Raw genomic sequence first — 19,180 nt, forward strand, 5'->3', positions numbered from 1 at the left:
GCTTGCTAAAATAAATGTTTCCTTACACATTAACTTTTTATTGTGTTGACTTACACAGAACAAATTTCCACACATTTTTCGGCAAAGAAAAAAAATGATTCTTGAAATGTGGGTCTGCTTTTAGAACGTAAAATACAGTCCCTCAGTGGAACAAATCCCTGCTGGCCTTCGTGTTCCCGTTGCCTGTGGCGGGATGAATGAGTTAATGTGTAGTCATTGTGCGAGCTGGATATACTCACACACGCCGCTCTGATATCCTACATCAATGGGCTATTGCAAGTTAATGACCGGCTCTGTGAAGGCCCATTTGCACGAAATATGGACAGTGTTAAAACGAGCTGGGAAAGCAGGTGCTGCTGCCGTTGAGTAGCTCATAACCCGGCCATATGGTTGTAGAGAATCTCATTTGGCTGTGCACACTTATAAAAGCCTGGCTCTAAAGAAACCCAAAGCCATTCCTCTGATGTTGTGAAGACCCTGGACCCTCTAATAACCGTTTTCTCCACCGGTCCTTTTTTCTCTTGTTGCATCGATGAACAGTGTATGAATTAGCATAATCATCTATAGGTAAATTATAGTGTTGAGCTGCTCTGCTCCGGACTTCATTTGAATGGAAATGATACCACTTTTTGGTATAAAATGAAATCACTGAAGCAATAGCAAGTGGATGAGAAATTGTGGTTCGGTGAATAGTCTTCGGCGTAGATGGCATCTATCTCCATCTCCTCGCTGTGTCTTCTCCTACCTTTACACCACAACATGGGTGAGTGAGTGACAGCCTAACATCCAAAAAGCTTTGGGAACAACATTTTTTTTTATTTCTCGGAATTGTTTGGAGTCAAAGGAGCATAAGACAATAATAATTAACTGGTTGAAAAAGCCAAGTAACAACACAAAAAATCAAAGTGAACATACACACCGACTGAGTTTGCATGGAAATGAGAACAAATAACTTCAGCAATAAATGATGACATAAAAAACAACATATTGCTGGAAGAGAATGTCATAAAAAATGAGACTGAAATTAGGCTACACAATAAACAGAAAAAAAGCAAAAAGAAGACGAGTTGAGCAGACGAGAACATTGACGTCAGAGTTTTAAAAAAGAAATAGGAAGAAAAGAAACAAAAATAAAACACCTGTAAGTCAGTAAGGTGCTAGCAATAGATTTCCAAATCCATCATAATCTGTCTTTATTCTCTTGTTCTGTTTTTTAAATTTCCAATAAAAAAATAAATAACATGATAAAAGTAATTTCAGAATAAGGAGGAGTCCCTAATACAAGATCTGAGGGAGATGTTTTCTATTTGATTGACAGCTTCCAAAGGTCAAATATTCATGCGACTGAAGAGAAACACCATCCAGAGACTAGACGTCTAATCTAACAATATTTGCTCTCAGCCAAAACAAATGTTTCTGTGCACATCGTTTTTTTTTTTTTTATCTCCAGGCATTCCTGGCAAAGGAATAAAAATGATCATGTTGCTACAGCAGTAAAATCAAATTGTCTGTCTATACAAGAAAATTATTTTCTTTTTTACAAATCAACAGAAACTTGAATTTCTGTACAATATTGACCTGCAAAGCACAACGGCTATAATGTAATAAAATATGTAAACATATTTGCTGTTTTTGACACAGTCGTCTGTGAAAACAGATAGAATCACACTTGTTCACACTGGAGTGAGTCTTAAGCCTGGATTTTTTTTCATCTTTTCTTTTTTTTGTAACATTGTGACAAATTAAATCTCCGCCGGACTCCAATTATGACAATGCATTTTGCCACATCATTTCAGGAAATGTTTTTCGAAAACTGGACAACAAAAGAAAATGAAATGAAAGAAAAGACAAATGCTCTAAGAGATTTAAAATTCAGAGAAGTAACATTATTATGTGCATTTTGCCTGGTGGATCCACTCTTTCACGCTTGAACACCATCTAGAATTTGGTTGCCATGCATAGCAGTCCAATCCTTAGCTGAGACGTAAGGGACGGAGAGAGAAATATTGAGATACATTACTGTATCACATCCTGCTGAGCGGTCACGGAGCACTGCCTAGTCAACCCTGACTGGACATCATCCTTCAAAATAAAAAATAAGGACCTAAATTCAATAAATAAATAAATAAATAAATAAATACATACATTACTTAATCACTGAATAAATAAAAAACTGTAAAATAAAAAGACAGCTTTAAGTACACATATACTTTAGCTCATATCGCATCGATGAAAGCTACATTTAATGAAACCGTTTGTAATGCAAAATCAGGTTTTGACTTCCAACTTTCCCGACAATCATAGTTTCTTGAGGTCCCTCACTTACACAGATGCCAGCACCACGTCACATACACCTCACATGCATGCTCAGAATGGCCGAAATGACAGTGATCGTATTTTACAGGGTTACAATGGACAAGGTTGTTAGAACTCCCAGGATCACACACCTCTTGACAGTCACTTAGGGGCGCGTGGATGTTAAGAGTGATGTTATTGACACTGCCAAATGTCTCCAGCAGGGACTCCTTCAAAAGATCCACGTTGAGTCCCGGTGAAGTTGTACTGCATTGTCTCTCTGTAATGCTTACAATAGTAAGTGTGCTTCCATAAGCCAAAGTTCTTTTGTAAATGTTTCAGTGACTCACTAAGTCTTGAGTTCTCAAGAGATTTTATCTTTTTTTTTTTTTCTTTTTTAAATCACAGTTGCCAATATGGTACTGTCAAAATGTTTATAACTGTGTTCCATACAGTTTATTTTTCTATGTGTTGGGAAATGACTTCTGATTTCTATACATAATACTCCTTGTCCTTGTCTTTCGGTCTCTTGCTACCTGCGCTGCCTTTGGCGCTGCCGCTGGGTGCTTTATCCTTCACCACAGCGCCGTTAGTTTGCGCCGAGTTGCTGATGTAGTTGCGCGTCTCGTCCACCTGGTAGGAACCCTCGTCCCTGTTCCTGTACTTGTACATGGCGTAGAGGAGGATGAGGATGCACAGGGCGGCGGCTGAGACAATGCCCACCACCATGCCCGTGGTACTGCTGGATTCCCGGATCACCTCTGAGGCCCCCGGGGGCACGCGCCGCACCACGCCGGGCACGGTGGGCAAGGCGGCGGGCACCGTGCGCAGCATGGGCGAGGTGATGAAGGGGCCCCGTGGCTTGGTGCCGTCCAGATCAATGGACGTGGGCAGGGGCAGCAGGACTATGTCCGGCTGCGGGGGTTTTACCTCGCGGTTGTTCATTTTCCCGGCGGGCAGCTTGGGTGGCGGGTCCGAGGGGACCGCCGCCGCCGGCGTGCCCCGGGGGTCGGGCAGAGGCGAGGTGGGTGTAGTCCTACCTGCCTCAGAGGCTTTGCTAGGCCTCAAGTCCTTGGCCTCCCACTTGGGCGCGAGGGCTTTGTAGCCGCCTTCATAAGCCGATGTGGTCAAGATCTTATCTGTTACCAGGGAGAAGGTGGTGTAAAAATCTTCATCGTCAGTAGGGGGCAGGCTAGAGTCGAAAGCTTCGCCAGAGCCAAACCCCGAAATCACCATGCCATCATCATCATCATCATCACCATCATCACCACCATCACCATCATCACAATCATCGCTGCCTCGGTCCGACAAGCAAGGTACCCCCGCCTCAGTGGCCATGGCCAAGGATTCTTTGGTGGTCTCAATAATGGTGAGGACGGGGTGGAGGGTTGGGGGGAGGGGGATGAAGGGAGAACGGGTGGATACAGAAGGGATGTCTATGGGGTCCTCGACTAGCACGGGGATGACTAGCTCCCCTCCTGGAAAGAGAGAAACACAAACGGCAGTCAGAGGGCAGAAAGTCTTCCATCAGCGAAGCAAGAAACAGCCAAACACCAAAAGAAACGGTAACCAAAGAACGTATAAAGCAAAGCTCAACATAGGGAGAAAATCAACTGAGGATAAACAAAGAAAGAAGGAACGGAAAATACGGTACCAGTGCAAAAACAATGAAACTCAGAACCAAACAAGACCCAAACTGAAAGAAAACAGCCATAAATAAAGTGTACGTTGCATCAAAAGGCTTTGAGGGATGCACAAGGGTGAGCCACATTAAACTGACCGCACATACTACCTCCTACATATCCTGCGTGTTCTCAGAGAGCAGTATGGTCTATGAGAACTATATTATACTGTGCTATAAACTAGTCACGGTTACCATATGTTCTATAAGCATGTATATTCATTACTTCCTGTATAATACAAGTGTGAATTATGTGGGATGCCACACAAATTGTGGCCCTATATTTAGTTCTCTGAGATAACGCTGCACATTTCTCCACATGAAAGACAACTTCAGGCTTTTAAGAGGCTTGATTAATTTATCTTTGAGTGTAAATCCTTTTTAGTCCGTTCAAAAACTGAGCACCAAAAAGATGCGCTCTGTGGATAAAAAGAAGCAGAGGGTATTAGCATTTGCTTGCAATTCGAAGTGCAAGCCAGTGGGCCTGAAAGCAAGTTAACTAAGTCTGAAATGAGAAACTGTTTGTAAGGTGTTTCGTATTGCTGCTGAGAGAGGCGCTTTTTAATCCCGTTGGCCTACACGGGTGAAGACATATTAAGAAACTGTCCCTGCAAAAGCCACCACTTACAAGTGATAAAGAATAGAGGGAACAGCATAAGTGGGCTCCCCTCTTTGCCCTAGCCTCTTGCCTTTTGACCCCTACAGTTACCACGATGGCACAAAGTTACCAGGCAGTTCAATCACACCTGAATGTTTCCTGATTGGTACTTACTTTTCGGGTGGGAGAAACTCGATTGTTACAGCGTGTGTTCTCCATTTTAGCGCGATGTTACTATTATTATTCACAATACTTACGAACCTAGGTGCTTAAAAAACATTTGCCACATCTACTTCCTCCTAATAATCCATTTGGGAACACTTGATACCACATGCTTTATTGGTTAAACCTGTTGTTGGACGACTACAAACACTTTGAAACATTCAGATGTCTATTGAAGCTGCTTATCCTCTTGCCAAAGTGGCTTGTTTTTACATTGCAAAGTCTCACAAACAGGGCACTATAAAGAGATGCAAACCTTTTGGAACAAGAAAGAAAAGAACACAACAGAAATGAAGGAAACAAAAATAATAATAATAATAATAATAATAATAGTAATAATAATTAAGGCATTACAAAAAGAGTTCAGAGTTAGAGCAAACATTGGAAAAAAAACATTCACAAAGTAAAGCCACAGATAGAGCTATCCAGAAAGGGATTAGTAGTAAGTAAGTAGGAAAAACAAAGTCAGCTCGGAAAATCATAAAAGCCTACAAAAAAAAAAAAAAAAAAAAACAGTTTTCAAAAGGAAGAAAGCATACCATCAGTTTTGTCAACTTACGTCAACAAATTGCCCGCATGATTTTGGCAGGAAGAAAAAAAAATTTACAAAAGAAAGTTGTGTAAGAATGCCTTTGGACAAGTTAGGTTAGTTTCTTTTTTTTGATTAATTAGTATATATTTCTCTTTTTAGACAGGATGGCACAGGGAGGCAACAACACATACATCCACACATCATGACATGAAAAATAATCTTCACCATTCTGTTCAGGATATCTTTAGTTTTTTTTTTTTGTTCTTTAGATAGTCATTTAATTTTTGTATAAAAAGAAAACTGTATATCTATAATTCTTGCTTCGATAGATAAGTCTCTCCGTAAATATCTACAGCCTGATTAGACTCTTTTTCTTTTTTGCTCGACTTTAACTTCATTAATGAACAAATGGATGACTGTACATATCTTAGAATCTCTACGTAAAGGGTTCGGGAGGAGGGAGTGTGAGACGGGGGTGGGACCTATGAACATACTAGGAAGGAAATGACATAGATGGGGGTGAACGTGTACATCAGTTGCCATGTCCATGTAAAGGCGGCACGAAGCGGTCGGGCGGCATTAGAGCTTTTGGCTGTAAGGAAGGGATGGGGATATACAAACAATGAGCATATACATGCCCATCTACAAAAGAGAACAGCACTCTCAACACTGACAGTTTTACAAACCCTAAGCTGCAACTTCTTTGCCATGCACAAAATTAATCGACTCATTCATTGATTAGATCCAAATTTCAATCAGAGATAGCTATCAGCTAACAGGAAAATATTAGAGATCAGCATAGAAACAGTTTGGAACACTTTTCACAGATAGTGGTGAGGGTCGACTTTGGAGGTGTCTTCTCTTTTTTCTCTATGGAGGACATGAATTTTGAAATCCCAATCCAGCTGCGTGGTTTTGATTTTTGATACCCAATCTTTGAAAATAAATAAATAAATAAAAAACTCCTGTTGTTTAAGGAATAGTAATTATGTCATAGAGAAAAGAGGAAGTTTCATTCTAATTAGGGAAGAAATCATCAAAACATTGTCAATAATAGTAATTCTTAGCAAATTATCAGATAGTTAAAATTTGAACATTTTCAGAAAAGAAACATAGATACACATATATGTGTTTTAACATATATGTACAAAAAGACAAAACAAATTAGCAAGCAAGAAAGAAAGGCATTAAAATTCTCACACTATCAAAGATGAACAACCAGAAAGCACACACTGAGGCAGACAAAGAGGAGGGGGACAGTTTATAGGCAAAGTGTCTCCACCTTCGCTTAACTAATAATAAAGACTTTATTATTAGTTACTAATACATTTCTCTTGTTAGTATTTTAAAACACAGGACAGGGCGTGCAATCTGGATGTACGTCAGAGAAAGAGAGGTCAATCAGACATGGTTTTATTTTGGATTTTAGTTCCACTATAAGAAGTTGGGTTAATGCATGCTTTAAGTAAGTTGCATTTAGGGAGAGTAATATACAATAACAATACAGCAAGCCATGGGACAGGTAGAGGGAGGGGCTAAAGAAAAGGGGGTCAGAGGTCAGTAAAAACGTCACTGCCACCAAGGGCTGTGGGATATTTCATTCATCAGCAGTTAACAGGGGAAGCAGGTGCACCATGGGTGATATATAACCAACATTATGTGGCAATTAGGCCCAGCGCATTCGCTAATTAATCAAGAGGGGAAGTAGAGTAGATAATAATGATCAGCATTAACCAATGAGTAAAAAACTGTCATATACAGAGCTATTTTTTCTTAGAGTAATCTCCCCAAGTAATATACGTTTTATCAAAAGGACAGGGAAGTTTTAAAGATACCTAAATCTCAAGATCCCTTAAATGTTTATTATTGTTTATGTTTATATGCTTATTTTCTTTTATTCTAATGAATTTTGATTCTCCTGCTTTGTCTGTGTGACCTAGCTAGATGATCTCTAAACCCACGTGTCATGTTGTTGATATAATGTAATGTAATGTCATTTAGTTTGTCTTTTTCATTTTTCTTTTTCTCTTGGGTTTTTCAGGTTGTTTCATGGTTATTTTGTTTTATACTTGTGAGAGTTTGTTAGGTTTCTTTTCTTTTCCTGTATGTGTTATAAAGTGTTTTAAAAGGGTCTAATTTAATGTTGTTTTGGACCCCAGGAAGACAAGCTGGTCGTCTAGGCGTCAGCTAATGGAGATCCTTATAATAAACTAATAAACTAGTAAACCGACGTCTAAAATGTGAATTTCCTGCTTGTCGTTCCATGCACTAATGTCTGACCTAGTATAGCGTAGCTTTCTACTGTATGACTGTAGTGTGTCTCAGCTAACAGCGACTGCTCACGTTTCATAGCTGTGATATTATTCCACTAACTCCTCGACTTCTTAAATAAACAATACCAGCCCAGAGTAAGTGATTTCATCCAAGGCTTTATTTATCCAACTCTGCCCTCGCTGTCTTGGCCTTGTTTGCGTCCTTTCACTCTAGCTTTCAGCATCTGTTAGCTTTGTGCTCTATCAACAAAACACTTGGATGGGAGGGGAACCGCTGCAGTAAAGGGTCTCCATTAAAGTCAGTGCAAAGGACCTTGATGTTTTGGTAAACACTTTAATCCTGTGTAAGCTCTTGCACAAGCGTTGCACATCTTGCTGCTTCTCTGAAGCAGACAAACACGGCGCTTTCTAATGGGTTTGCTTAACCAGACTGCGTTTGTTTTTCCGCACTCGTCAAGATGGATGGGATTTTATTCTAAGCCTACTGCCTCCCTGACAAATAATTCTCCACTCTGCTAGACCTACAACCAGATTCTCGGTTATCTATCTTTTTAAGCAAAAGGAAGTCAGGACTTCAGATTAATACGTGTTTCTTTGCGCCAGTGCATACTGACTAGCCTTTGGATGAATGAGAAAAACTGATGCTATCTTTTTTTTTAACCACAAAAACAAGAGCATGAAACAAACTGCAATTTTCCACGCAAGAGGCTATCTGCCGCATGCCTGTGCTTGCTTTTGAAGAGGAATTAAGTAAATATAGTTATTTCTAAATGGCTGATTGACTGACTACCTCAGCAGCTTGGAGTCTACAGATGCAGAAATCTCAGAGCAGCACTTTCTCTTCACTTCCCTCCACTCCCTCTCCTCTCACTTCCTCCCCTGGCCTGATCCCTGTGTCCATCCAGAGTTTGCTGAGGCTTCCGAATGGAGATGAATCCCGGCGATGTGTCAGGGATTTGACGACGCCACACCATAAAAGCGGAAAGCCGGTGCACCAGCACCAACCCTGGATGAAGTGAGTCAATGGGATTTCAACGCAGCAAATTGTGGGCGAGTCAGTGGTTTGGGGCCCTGAAATCTCATTGTGGCTGCGCACATTGTGCCCAGACACCTGCTGTAGCAGATTCATTCACTTCTACCCACCACAGGTAGGAAGCTGATTACCAGAGAGCCAGCAAAACACAGATTCTCAGCGTGGACACACTTAAAGGGACATGCCAGGGATTATATTGGTGCCCTGTGCAATGGCTGAGCTTTCTAGAAACATGTAGAAGCTTAGCACTTTACCCTGCCATGAAATTATCTTATCTTGCCTGTGCACATCCCTGCCAAGAGAGGTCTAATTTCTCACTGATGGACAATTCATTTCCATCCTTAAAAAGTTAAACGCTGTTCCGTTTACAGCTTCAGCAAGCGGAGAGGTCTGCCCAATGAGGATGCATGAACTACCTCCAGCTGGAGGAGGAGCATCCTGAAGCCACGGTGCGTGGCAGATAGCTCTTAATCTGTCATCCTGTGGCTGGGCGCAGTCCGGCGTATTAAATTGGCATCTCCAGCAGGCGTGGCGACTCGCTCTCTGTCAGCCGGTCGATTTGCTGTACAGCCGTTAGGATGCACCTCTGCACCCGGCGGATATGTGTCAGCTGAATAACCTTTAAACTGATCTGAGGCCTGTGTTGAAGTGACAGCCGGCCCGATGGGGCTCGACGGAAGCAATCGCTGACGCCACGAGGAAACACAGTGATCCATCCCTATCATACTTCATTCTGTACCCCAACATGTGTCGGGGCTCTTAATATACAGCAACGACAAAGTCACACAACATAACATCCATGCTTCCTGTCTAACATTCATTTGAGCCACAGACTCTCCACGTTACCCACCAAGGCCAACGAGATGAGGAGGAGAGATCTATAAATGTTAGACCTGTTTGATCTGTGCTCCACTTCATCAAAGGCTGATAGGGTAATGGCGCATGCAGGACCATTTATGGCCCTTTTTATTAAATACACAATCTTTTTACAATCCATTTGACTGTCATGTATGACTGCAACAGTTGTTTGCAGAGATTTGTAGGAGGCTGTCCTCGCTAGGAAAATGACAGCGTTGTGTTGTTTGTTTAAACACATTGACCCACCTGTATGTCTACGCTCGATAGTAACATTCTTATAGTGCAGCAAGAAGCAATGGCGATGAGGGGTGCACAAAGCATACGCCCTTTCACATTAGTCTGTGTCCCAACCGCCAACGGTAGTTTCCTTTAACAATGATGGCGATCTTCCCCTATCGCTAAACCTGATATTTTGGCCATTTGGAGGCAGTTCAACATGCCCTAAACATGGATATGGCTAAATGTCGGATTTTACACACAATTGCTTGGTTACAACAACAACAACAACAACAACAACAACAACAAATAGAAGTAAGAGTACTTATGTGGACAACATTTAGAAGTGCCCATACTCAGTACTGGTGACTACTGGCCCATTTCAGGCACTGGATTAGAACAACTTTAACCAAGTGTCTATAGTTGTCTAAACTTAACCTAACCTTAAACATAGAAGTGGCAGATTAGAAACTGTTTTTATGGGTCATTTTAGAACAATCTATATAATGTCACTTGCTCTTTACGTACGTATTACTGGCACTGGTACAGTGGAGCCACAGCAATATACTTTTCTCATGGCACATACTGAATTGCCAGCACAACAAGAGTATGTAGAGAAAAGCAATCATCCAGGCTTTTGCTGCTAAGACAAGTCAAAATATCTGCTCTGTCACTCTGTATTTGTGCATTGTTAGCATTACTACAAGTTGGACTTTTTACATAAGCTTGTTATGAGTCTTAATTGAAACTACAGGATATATAGCAACTTGTAGGCACAGAAATCACACTTGTGGATTAAGGAGAATCTTTTGCATCAATTACTAAAATATAATTACATATTAATCACAAAAATTGCTCAGATTACACGGTAATGACAAGCTGCAACTCTGTTAATCACTGTGAAATTAAATCAAAAATTGCCTTCTCTAAACTGAGCATTGCATATTTTCTCATCAGTGATTTCCGGGTAGTAGTTTTTACTAGCTGCTCAATTCCTGCATACCGTGATGTCAACGTGTTCAGGGTTCTTATTCAGACACTTGTCTCACTGCACACTCCTTATTTGCCCTCTTGTGGAACTCGCGTGGGATAAAGGGAACAGGTAAGGTTTAACAGTTTTATTAAACACACAGACAACACAATCACAAGACGACCACGCACAGCAGACAAGACAAGCTGTTTGGCAGACACAGACGGAGCACTGACAGAGACAGCAGGCGCAAGCACAAACACAACACGCCTCCAAGGGAGGAGAGCGGCGGGGAACAGCGGCGGCGCGGGACCACCGCTGTAGCTCCGAACACACACACACACACACACACACACACACACACACACACACACACACACACACACACACACACACACACACACACACATACATGTAGTAGAAGCCAGCTGGGGGTTAGCCTGAGACTTATGGGTGGAGAAGAAGCAATACACAAAATGGATGCCAATCATATCCATGCAGAAGCAGGGGAGTGGGTGGGTGGGTGGGGGGGGGGAGGGATTATAAATTAGTCTATAGAGCTGCAGTACAGTCCAGTACAGTGTGCATGCCACAAATGCCTTCTACTTGGAGCAACAGATAGAATAGAAAAACAGATATACTTTGTGGCAATAAAAGTCTTTTTATGCCATCTGCATTCAAACAGACATGTATATGCAGAAAGGCTAAAAGAAAGAAGGTGGGTGAGTCGGGATGGACGGGGGGTTAACGCTCAGGAGGGGAGACAGGGAGTCATTCTTTCACACACAACTTTCTTGAGACAGAATGGGGTTGCCTGCACAAGGCCAAAAAAAGGATGATGGCAAGAAAAGATTTTGTTGCCGTTCATTTCCCTATGTTGTATCGAAAATGGGGGGGGAAGGGAGGGGGGGGGATGTTTCTTTAGAAGCCATATGGCACAAAAAAAATAAACACAAACTTGATGAGGAAGAGAACTTTGAATTTTCCAACCACCAAAAATTCATGCGGCACAAGATGAGGCAAAAACGGGAGGAGTGGCTCTATCCTTGCTTGGAGGATGGACGACGCATGATGAGGACGCCAAAAAAAAAAAAAAAACAACCACAACAAAACAAGAAAGTAAAATCACCCCAGTCAAACCGCCCCAGCCCCCAAAGTAAAGCCAAAAAATAAAAAAGCAACCCAACAGCTGGGTCCAAATCGATACAGAAGAGAGATGTTCATATGTGCATCACAGGAGAAAAAACAAACAAAATGCAACGGAAAAGAAAACCAACATCATGTCATGCAACTGTTCATACGACTGGAAGCAGGGCAAGGAATGAGGATATGAATTTCTGTGTCAACATGGTGAAATGTACAGTATGTATGAGTGTGTATGACTACATATGTTGCCACTATATGAGGGGAGGGTACCATGTTCTCTTTAGTAAAAACTTCTTAAACTGCGCTTTGTTGCACTTCCACTTTTGAGAATACTTGGGTTTGACGTTTTAAAAGTCTACGGAATTGAAAAAAATAAAAACATTACACACAAGCTGCAAAAATGTGTCCATTCAATTTCAATAATCTCGGACTTAAGAGAGCAACTCATGCTCATCGATGAAGAGCCTAAATAGGAAAAAAATGGCTTTCTCTTCGCATTAAAAGCCGTAAGCACGAGGACCTAAATGTGGCCATAATTCCAAGGAAACGAGCTATTAAAGCGTGATAAGGCTTTGAAGTAAATGAGTTCCTTTCTCCGATTGGAGGAAACCGGCAAAAGGTATTAGCAGAATATCTACTAAAGTACACGGAAGGACCTCATTTCCGAAAAATAAATAAATGACCGACTATCTTGTTAGGTTCTCCGAGCAGAGATAAAGTAAAAGGGCAATGCATTGCTTCAATTTAGGCTTATTATCAGCAGTGAAAAGTGGACATATGCTTGGTGCTAAGATGAGCTGTATTTAGACAGATTAATATGGCATCAATTAGTCTGCTGTGATGGCGTTTTGAAGGACAGTGAAGCAATCAAATAGCCTGAGCTGTTAATGATTTTCAGAGTGCCTAAGGGAAGACGCTTTATTCATACTGAGCCAGTTTCCATGGAGCTCCCTCTCCCCTGGTTTACTCCATACTATTAGGACATATGCCAGCTGCCCCTGAGCACAAGTGTGAGTGACAGTTGCTTGTTCAAAAGTCGTCCAAACCCAAGTTGCCTCAAAATAACCACTCCTTTTGAATCTGCAGTTTTATTTCCAGCTCTGATTTTATTTTCAAACTCTACTGAGTGAATGTGCTATCACTTTGATCTAATCACAAAGTGATGAGTGTCTATGTATATATATGTGTGTGTGTGTGTGTGTTTCTGTGTGTGTTTGTGTGTGAAGGGAGGAGGGAAGAGAGACGATGCGCACAGAAATTCGAGGATATCTGTTCTCTATTAGAATGTTTCAGGTAAGGCAAGCCTCCGACGAAGGAAACAGAGGTACAAACGAGAAGAAGAAGGAAGGAGATAGGAGGAAGAGGCTCTGTTGCAGTTAGTCTGCTACATATCACAGTATCTATGCTGAAAGCATCTTTGTTCTCGAAAGAATCTCAAAATGTATCCTCTGTCAAGAGAGACGCACACACACGCACAGCAAGAGGAAATCAACCAGTACAGGACAGATACATTTTGAAGCATCAGTGCGGGCGACATGGGGCTTGATACTAATTTCGTACTTTGTTGAGTAAAGTTTTGCTCTCGACAGAATGCTGAGAGAACAAAATTAGTATCAACGCTTCGTCATGTCTGCAACCAGTGGCCCCATAGCTAAGTGTAACTTGTTTCAGAGATGAAAGGTATGAGGTTTAACTACAGTAGCTAGACTATAAGATGTATGCATTTACTTTTTTGTTGTTACAGTTAACTTCCTACAGAGAGCATGCTAAAGATACAGGAACATGATTCTTACTGCTTTCATCCATCTCCAAAGAGTTTCGATAAACTTTAGATATACGCTGAGAACCCCTCACACTAGTGTGTATTTTTCATAGTGACTACTTTTCAGAGTTTTTATTTTTTTTTAAGTTACACTTGAAGCTCCCATGGGACATGATGCTAAGAGGAGAGGCTCCTCGGTAGCAAATCAAAGAAAGATAAGGAGAAACAGACCAGGTTCAGAGCAAGCACAACTCGACACACCCATCCCACCTGCATGTCCGGAGTCGCACTCTTCCAGGTCCTCGTCGTCGCTGGAGCACTCCGCCGACGAAACAATGTCATCGGTCGTCTACGGAGAAAAGAGACACACACACACACACACAGACACACACACACACACACACACACACACACACACACACACACACACACACAGAAAGATGTTATGAGGCCCCGGGGCAGTACAGTGAGTCCTCAACTTGCATGCAGCCATTCCATTCAAGGATATCTGTGCACACACAGGCCTCTCTCCGCCTGTCCTTCGACTTCCATATATCACTTGGAGTCAATCATATTTCACAGTGTTTATCATTCTTCACTTTATGTGCTTTCCAGCTCCGCAGATAATTGTTTTCCTTCACCCTGCGCACTCTGCCTCCGATTATTTATCGCCTCTCTCCTCCTCTGTCGTCCACAATCAATGGCCCCACCAAGCCCTCGCAGATCAACACTGTCCCGGCTTCTGATTTGTGCTAAAGGGTGCAGGAGGAGGGAGGGATACGGCGGCAGACTTGCTGGCTACACCCGAAGCAGCGATGGATTATCTGCACCTTCCAGTTCCCACAATTCTGATTTATCCCGCCCTCCCCCCATTTCTCCCCTTTCTTTCAGGTTGACCCATGGAGGACAGAAGGGGGGGGGGGGTTGTATTTCAGCGGCAGTGTGCTGGGCAGCCAGCGTTTATTAGAATGAATCAGCAGGGCGATAAAATAAGCCCTGTCACCGAGCAGGGTTATGAAATCAGAGTGCTGATTGAGTTTTCCAGTCCTGGCCGAGGGCGTGGGGCTCTAAATATCATTGAGTTTGACAGACTAATGAAACGCGCCCCCATGCTTGTGCTGCTGCTTTCAGCGGGGCCCGGAGAAAGCTGCACGCCTCTACCATATGCATACACACACATGCTTATGTTCAACATGTATACTGTATGTCGACCAAACCTCACAGTGAGAAAGTGGATTATTTTTCAGAGCATATTCCTACTGCCTGATGTGATTATGCGTGATGGACTGTGCTATTTTCTGTATCAGTACATTTGGTAATGTGCTAATGCGTGTTTGTGCTGGTATGCATAATGCACCACATTATGTACTGTACTCCAAAAAAAAAAAAATGAAGCAAGAGGGGAGGCTCTAAACCAAATTGCTGTAAAATATGGCCCCTTGGTAAACATGACTATTTATTGAAGCCACATTACAGGCGTAAAAGTCTTAGTTATTGCTGAAAGAGGGTTATTGCTTGTTATTATGATAGCGTCAGATGTGGGAGGCAGGGGACACAGAGAAAGAGAGAGATGAAAAACCCGAGCCACTTCAAAGCCTGTTCCAGCAATTTCAGGCCGAGACCATCACACCATCACCCAGCATCAATTGAAAACACTGCCTTTCTCTTGTCCATTCATGCAGCATTTCTCTGCATCTGATGCCAACAGCATCTCAGCACAGAGCAAATATGTTCACTGCCTTGGATGCAGCAGCTTAGCAGAGTCTTACACATGTTTTAAATACATCATTTTGCTGAACAGATGATCTTTTATTATCATTTCAGCAAGCTTGCTAATTTTTCAATTACATAAATATTTTGGAACAATAGAGATTCACCTACCACAGCACATGCAGCCTATGCATATTGCTATTAAGCCCCTTTTTTCAGAATTTCAAGCATGCTAGTCATTATGTAACTTTTATGCCTGATTAAGCACCCATGCCAATTTTTTGGTAACTGGTGCAATGGCAATTGGACTAGGTCCGAAATTCTTACATGTCTAACATGGGTCAAATCTGAATTGAATCACATTCAATGCATAAGTAACGGGATTACAGTTACAGTAACAATATGTAAAAAGGAACTAAGTGCATGTGAACGCGCGGATTGACGTAAAGGCTGCAGCAACACATGGTTACAGTAAGTGCGCAGAGAGAGATATTAAGACGTCTTGTTCCGTCTTCTTAAAAGCACTGTTGTGAATTTGTAATGTCTATTTCTCATGCATAAAGGAAAAAGAACCCGCTGAATAAACCATGAAACATTCTAATGAGATATTTAAGTTGTAGAGATTCTTCTCATGTCAGATCAGTCCGTATTTGCTTTCATTTATTTTATATACTGTATTCCCCCTGCGGTGCGGTGCAGTGCAAAGGAGGAAGAAAAAAAACTGCAATAATCACCAGAGCTTCAGTCTCCCCAAATGCTTACTGTATCCATGCAACAGTTCACAACATTTGTGCAGCAAGGAATGAGTTTCCTTTAATGTTGCATGGGCACTGTCTGACTGTAGGTAAAATAGAGGCAGCAGAACTTTATACATAAAAAATGATAAGTACAATTATTAGGGCGTTGGCTCCCAAACGTTTTTGTCTGAAGTTCCCCCACAATCCTATTGAGTGAGCTCACTTACTCCTTTATCGACACTGCGTATGCTCCTTTGAATTGATTTTTAAATGGATATTGTTGGGGCAAATCTGCAGCTTAGATGAAACATGTTACAAATTCCATTATACCATACCTACAAGGACTGACATTGCTATGACTATGTTTAAGGTGTGTGGCAGGCTAATCAACGTAATAACGGTCAAATGGCACGGCTTTTAACCCCGAGGCAAGCCTCATAAAAATGTGTTATAATCTTTTGCGCTCTCTTGACTTGTTGGCATACAGAGGCCAAAACACTGCAGAACACTTTAAGCCTATAGCACGTTAAAGAGCAGGGCCGAATGCCTCAGCTCGCGTATTGTAAGTCATGCATTTAAATGGTAGAAGGACACACTCCAGTCAATGTGTTCACTTTGCATTTTATTGAATGTAATCTGTGAATCGGAGTAAGGGACCCTCTAATCTGAGCGACTTTGATTCCACTCGCAGAAATTGAAGAGGCCTTTTGAAGTGTCATGTCTGACATTTTCAGATCTGCTAGATCTGCGCCTGTGCACTTTCATAAACATATGACGTATCTCTGTCACAATAGTTCAGACCCAAGTGCTTCTGATGAAGGGTTTATGGTTCCATTTTTCCACATTTGGGCTAATGCAGAACCGATGAAGTGACACATAGCACACAGTCGTTGACGTATAGCATGAGGATAGATGCTGTTAATGCAAATGGGGCTCATGGAGCGGAGAAGGCATAGGCTGCATGTGTGTGCAGCGACGGGAGCCTACGGCAGGGTATAGCAAAATGACGCGGTTGGCCAGCGGGACAACAAAAACTGATTTCACAGCTGGGGAAATCCAATTCTCTGTCTAAATCTCCATAACATAGAGTGGGATATATTTTGGCAGCAAAGTGATTTCTTTTTTGGTGTAATTATTCCCAACAAACGTCCTCATCGTCGTTTTTTTAACAAAGTCTGGGTGGCGGGATATACAGGCTGGTTTTGTTGTGTGTGTGTGTGTGTGTGTGTGTGTGTGTGTGTGTGTGTGTGTGTGTGGGTGGGAAGATTTAACATGCATGCACATGGCTTCTACTTCCTGTTTGTGAAGAAAGCGTATAATACGAGATGATTTCAGCACATAAATACTCACAGGCTATATGCATCATGCTTGATTATCCTGATTACCCTGCTTTCAAGTGATGCTCAAATTCCTAACTCCACAAACAAACACCACAGCCAAATCAATAGCCAGACTTCATTAAAACAGCATTTACCTCTGACCACTTCAGCACATCAACTCAAAGGATCACACCGGCGGTCGATAAAGAAAGACAGCCTCCTTGGGAGACGAGTCTCAAAATACACAGACACAAACAAAATGGAGAATGTGCAAAGATGCCGGCGCTGTCTCGGTCACGGAGTCGACAAAGCTTCTGTGGTGTTTAATCAGGAATTGTGCACTGACTACTGTGAATCAGCCAGCAGCGATGCAGAGACCATTAACAGGCAAAGCTGCAATTACCTCAGCAACTGGATGGAGTGCATGCTACATCACCAGTCAGGCCTGACCTCACAGATTGATTAACAATAAACTTGAACTTTGGGAAACAAACACTTCTTTTATTAAAAACTTTTTTTTTTAAACCACAGGAAAACACAACCAACAACAGCACAGTGCCTGCCCAGTAAAGATGATATATTTTGCATTATAGTATAAGTAGTAGAGTAGTAAGGTACGAAAGCTGAGCCACTACATGTAAGAGATGTGAATTAAAGTGCGTGGATATTTTGTTTTATTTTTATAGAATAGATAGACATATCTCTTTCTGTATGGGCACACTCGCATGGCCATACATTACAGTATGTATGTATGTTCCATGTGTCCAAACTGACCCTGAACAGACCTCTTTCAAATGACATTCCAATTTAAGAGTTGGAGACAAAATCCAACACTGCGCCTGAACGCAGCCTGTGTAGACGCTATCGAAGGACTGATGCTACTGTGTCACTATCGCTCAGCGTATAAACACAAAGAGGAAATTTGTTACAAAAAAGGAGTTTACCTTTGGAAGATATACCCACACAATTTGACTAACTCAGGCGGCTGAAGCCTTTTGTTAGCTTAAGCTGAAATCCATTTTTGTACAGACAGAATGTGGGTGTTGTTCCCCATTAGAGTGCGGATCGGGCCGCATTTTTCTGTCCGAGCCCGGCCCGCGTCCGACAGAACAGTAACCGAGCCCGGCCCGAGCCCGACAGGCTTTAAGATATTTATGTCCGAGTCTTACCCGAGCACAGTTAAAATCTATTTTTTTTCCTCATACTAATGACACATGTACGTTTGTTTGTGTGGAAAACCCGCTTTTATTAAGCAACTGTAGGAAGGCATTTGGAAATGTCAACAGAAGAGTGCATCAGCGCACAGGGGGCAAAAAGCGCACGTTAACACAGGCACGCACCTACATAATAAGCTTTTTTAAATTTAACACGTTCAATGCCTCATCACGCTGATGTGACCGAGTCCGACCCGAACATCATTTCTAAACATCTGTCCAAAATGGTTCGGTTTGGGTATGGGTATCCATCCTCTATTCCCCATCACTTCATTAAAATCACATTAGGAAGCGATGAACAATTAAAGTGAACCAATAAGGAGAAAAAATATATATTTTATCCTTTAATTTCAACATATTCGTAACATCGATTACCAGTGACAAAAATAAGAACAACAACATCTAGCCTTGCTCCCTTCTAGCCATATTAGTAGCAGCAGCAGTTGCCCTGCAGGCTGCCACGCTCTGCTACATCAAGCAGATAAATGCAACCGGTGTCTGACAGATTTCTTCCACAGCCAAATAAAATCCACTATCTAATACAGCCGAGCCACACTGTTCACACTTCACAAAGTTTTTTTGTGGCACAGCACAGTCCACCTGGTGACACAAAC

The 19,180-nt window shown here is 42.0% G+C and overlaps 1 protein-coding gene across 18 annotated transcripts in view; it reads right to left on the minus strand.

Annotated features, from left to right (window-relative positions):
* Window positions 1–791: 791 nt before the first annotated feature.
* nrxn3b (neurexin 3b) overlaps window positions 792–19,180 on the minus strand; it is a 330,684-nt gene continuing 312,295 nt past the window's right edge. For 14 of the 18 annotated variants that reach the window (XM_039781091.1, XM_039781084.1, XM_039781082.1 and 11 more), the window contains 2 exons: window positions 13,857–13,935; window positions 792–3,773 (listed from right to left, as the gene is read on the minus strand). In XM_039781091.1, coding sequence (XP_039637025.1) covers window positions 2,788–3,773; window positions 13,857–13,935 — 1,065 coding nt within the window. In that variant the 3' untranslated portion in view covers window positions 792–2,787. Of the gene's footprint in view, window positions 3,774–5,560; window positions 5,921–13,856; window positions 13,936–19,180 lie in introns of those variants that run through there. The other 4 variants (XM_039781099.1, XM_039781096.1, XM_039781095.1 and 1 more) reach the window with 2 other exon arrangements.

Source organism: Perca fluviatilis, chromosome 18 (assembly GCF_010015445.1).
Source record: "Perca fluviatilis chromosome 18, GENO_Pfluv_1.0, whole genome shotgun sequence".
NCBI classification, from domain to species: domain Eukaryota; kingdom Metazoa; phylum Chordata; class Actinopteri; order Perciformes; family Percidae; genus Perca; species Perca fluviatilis.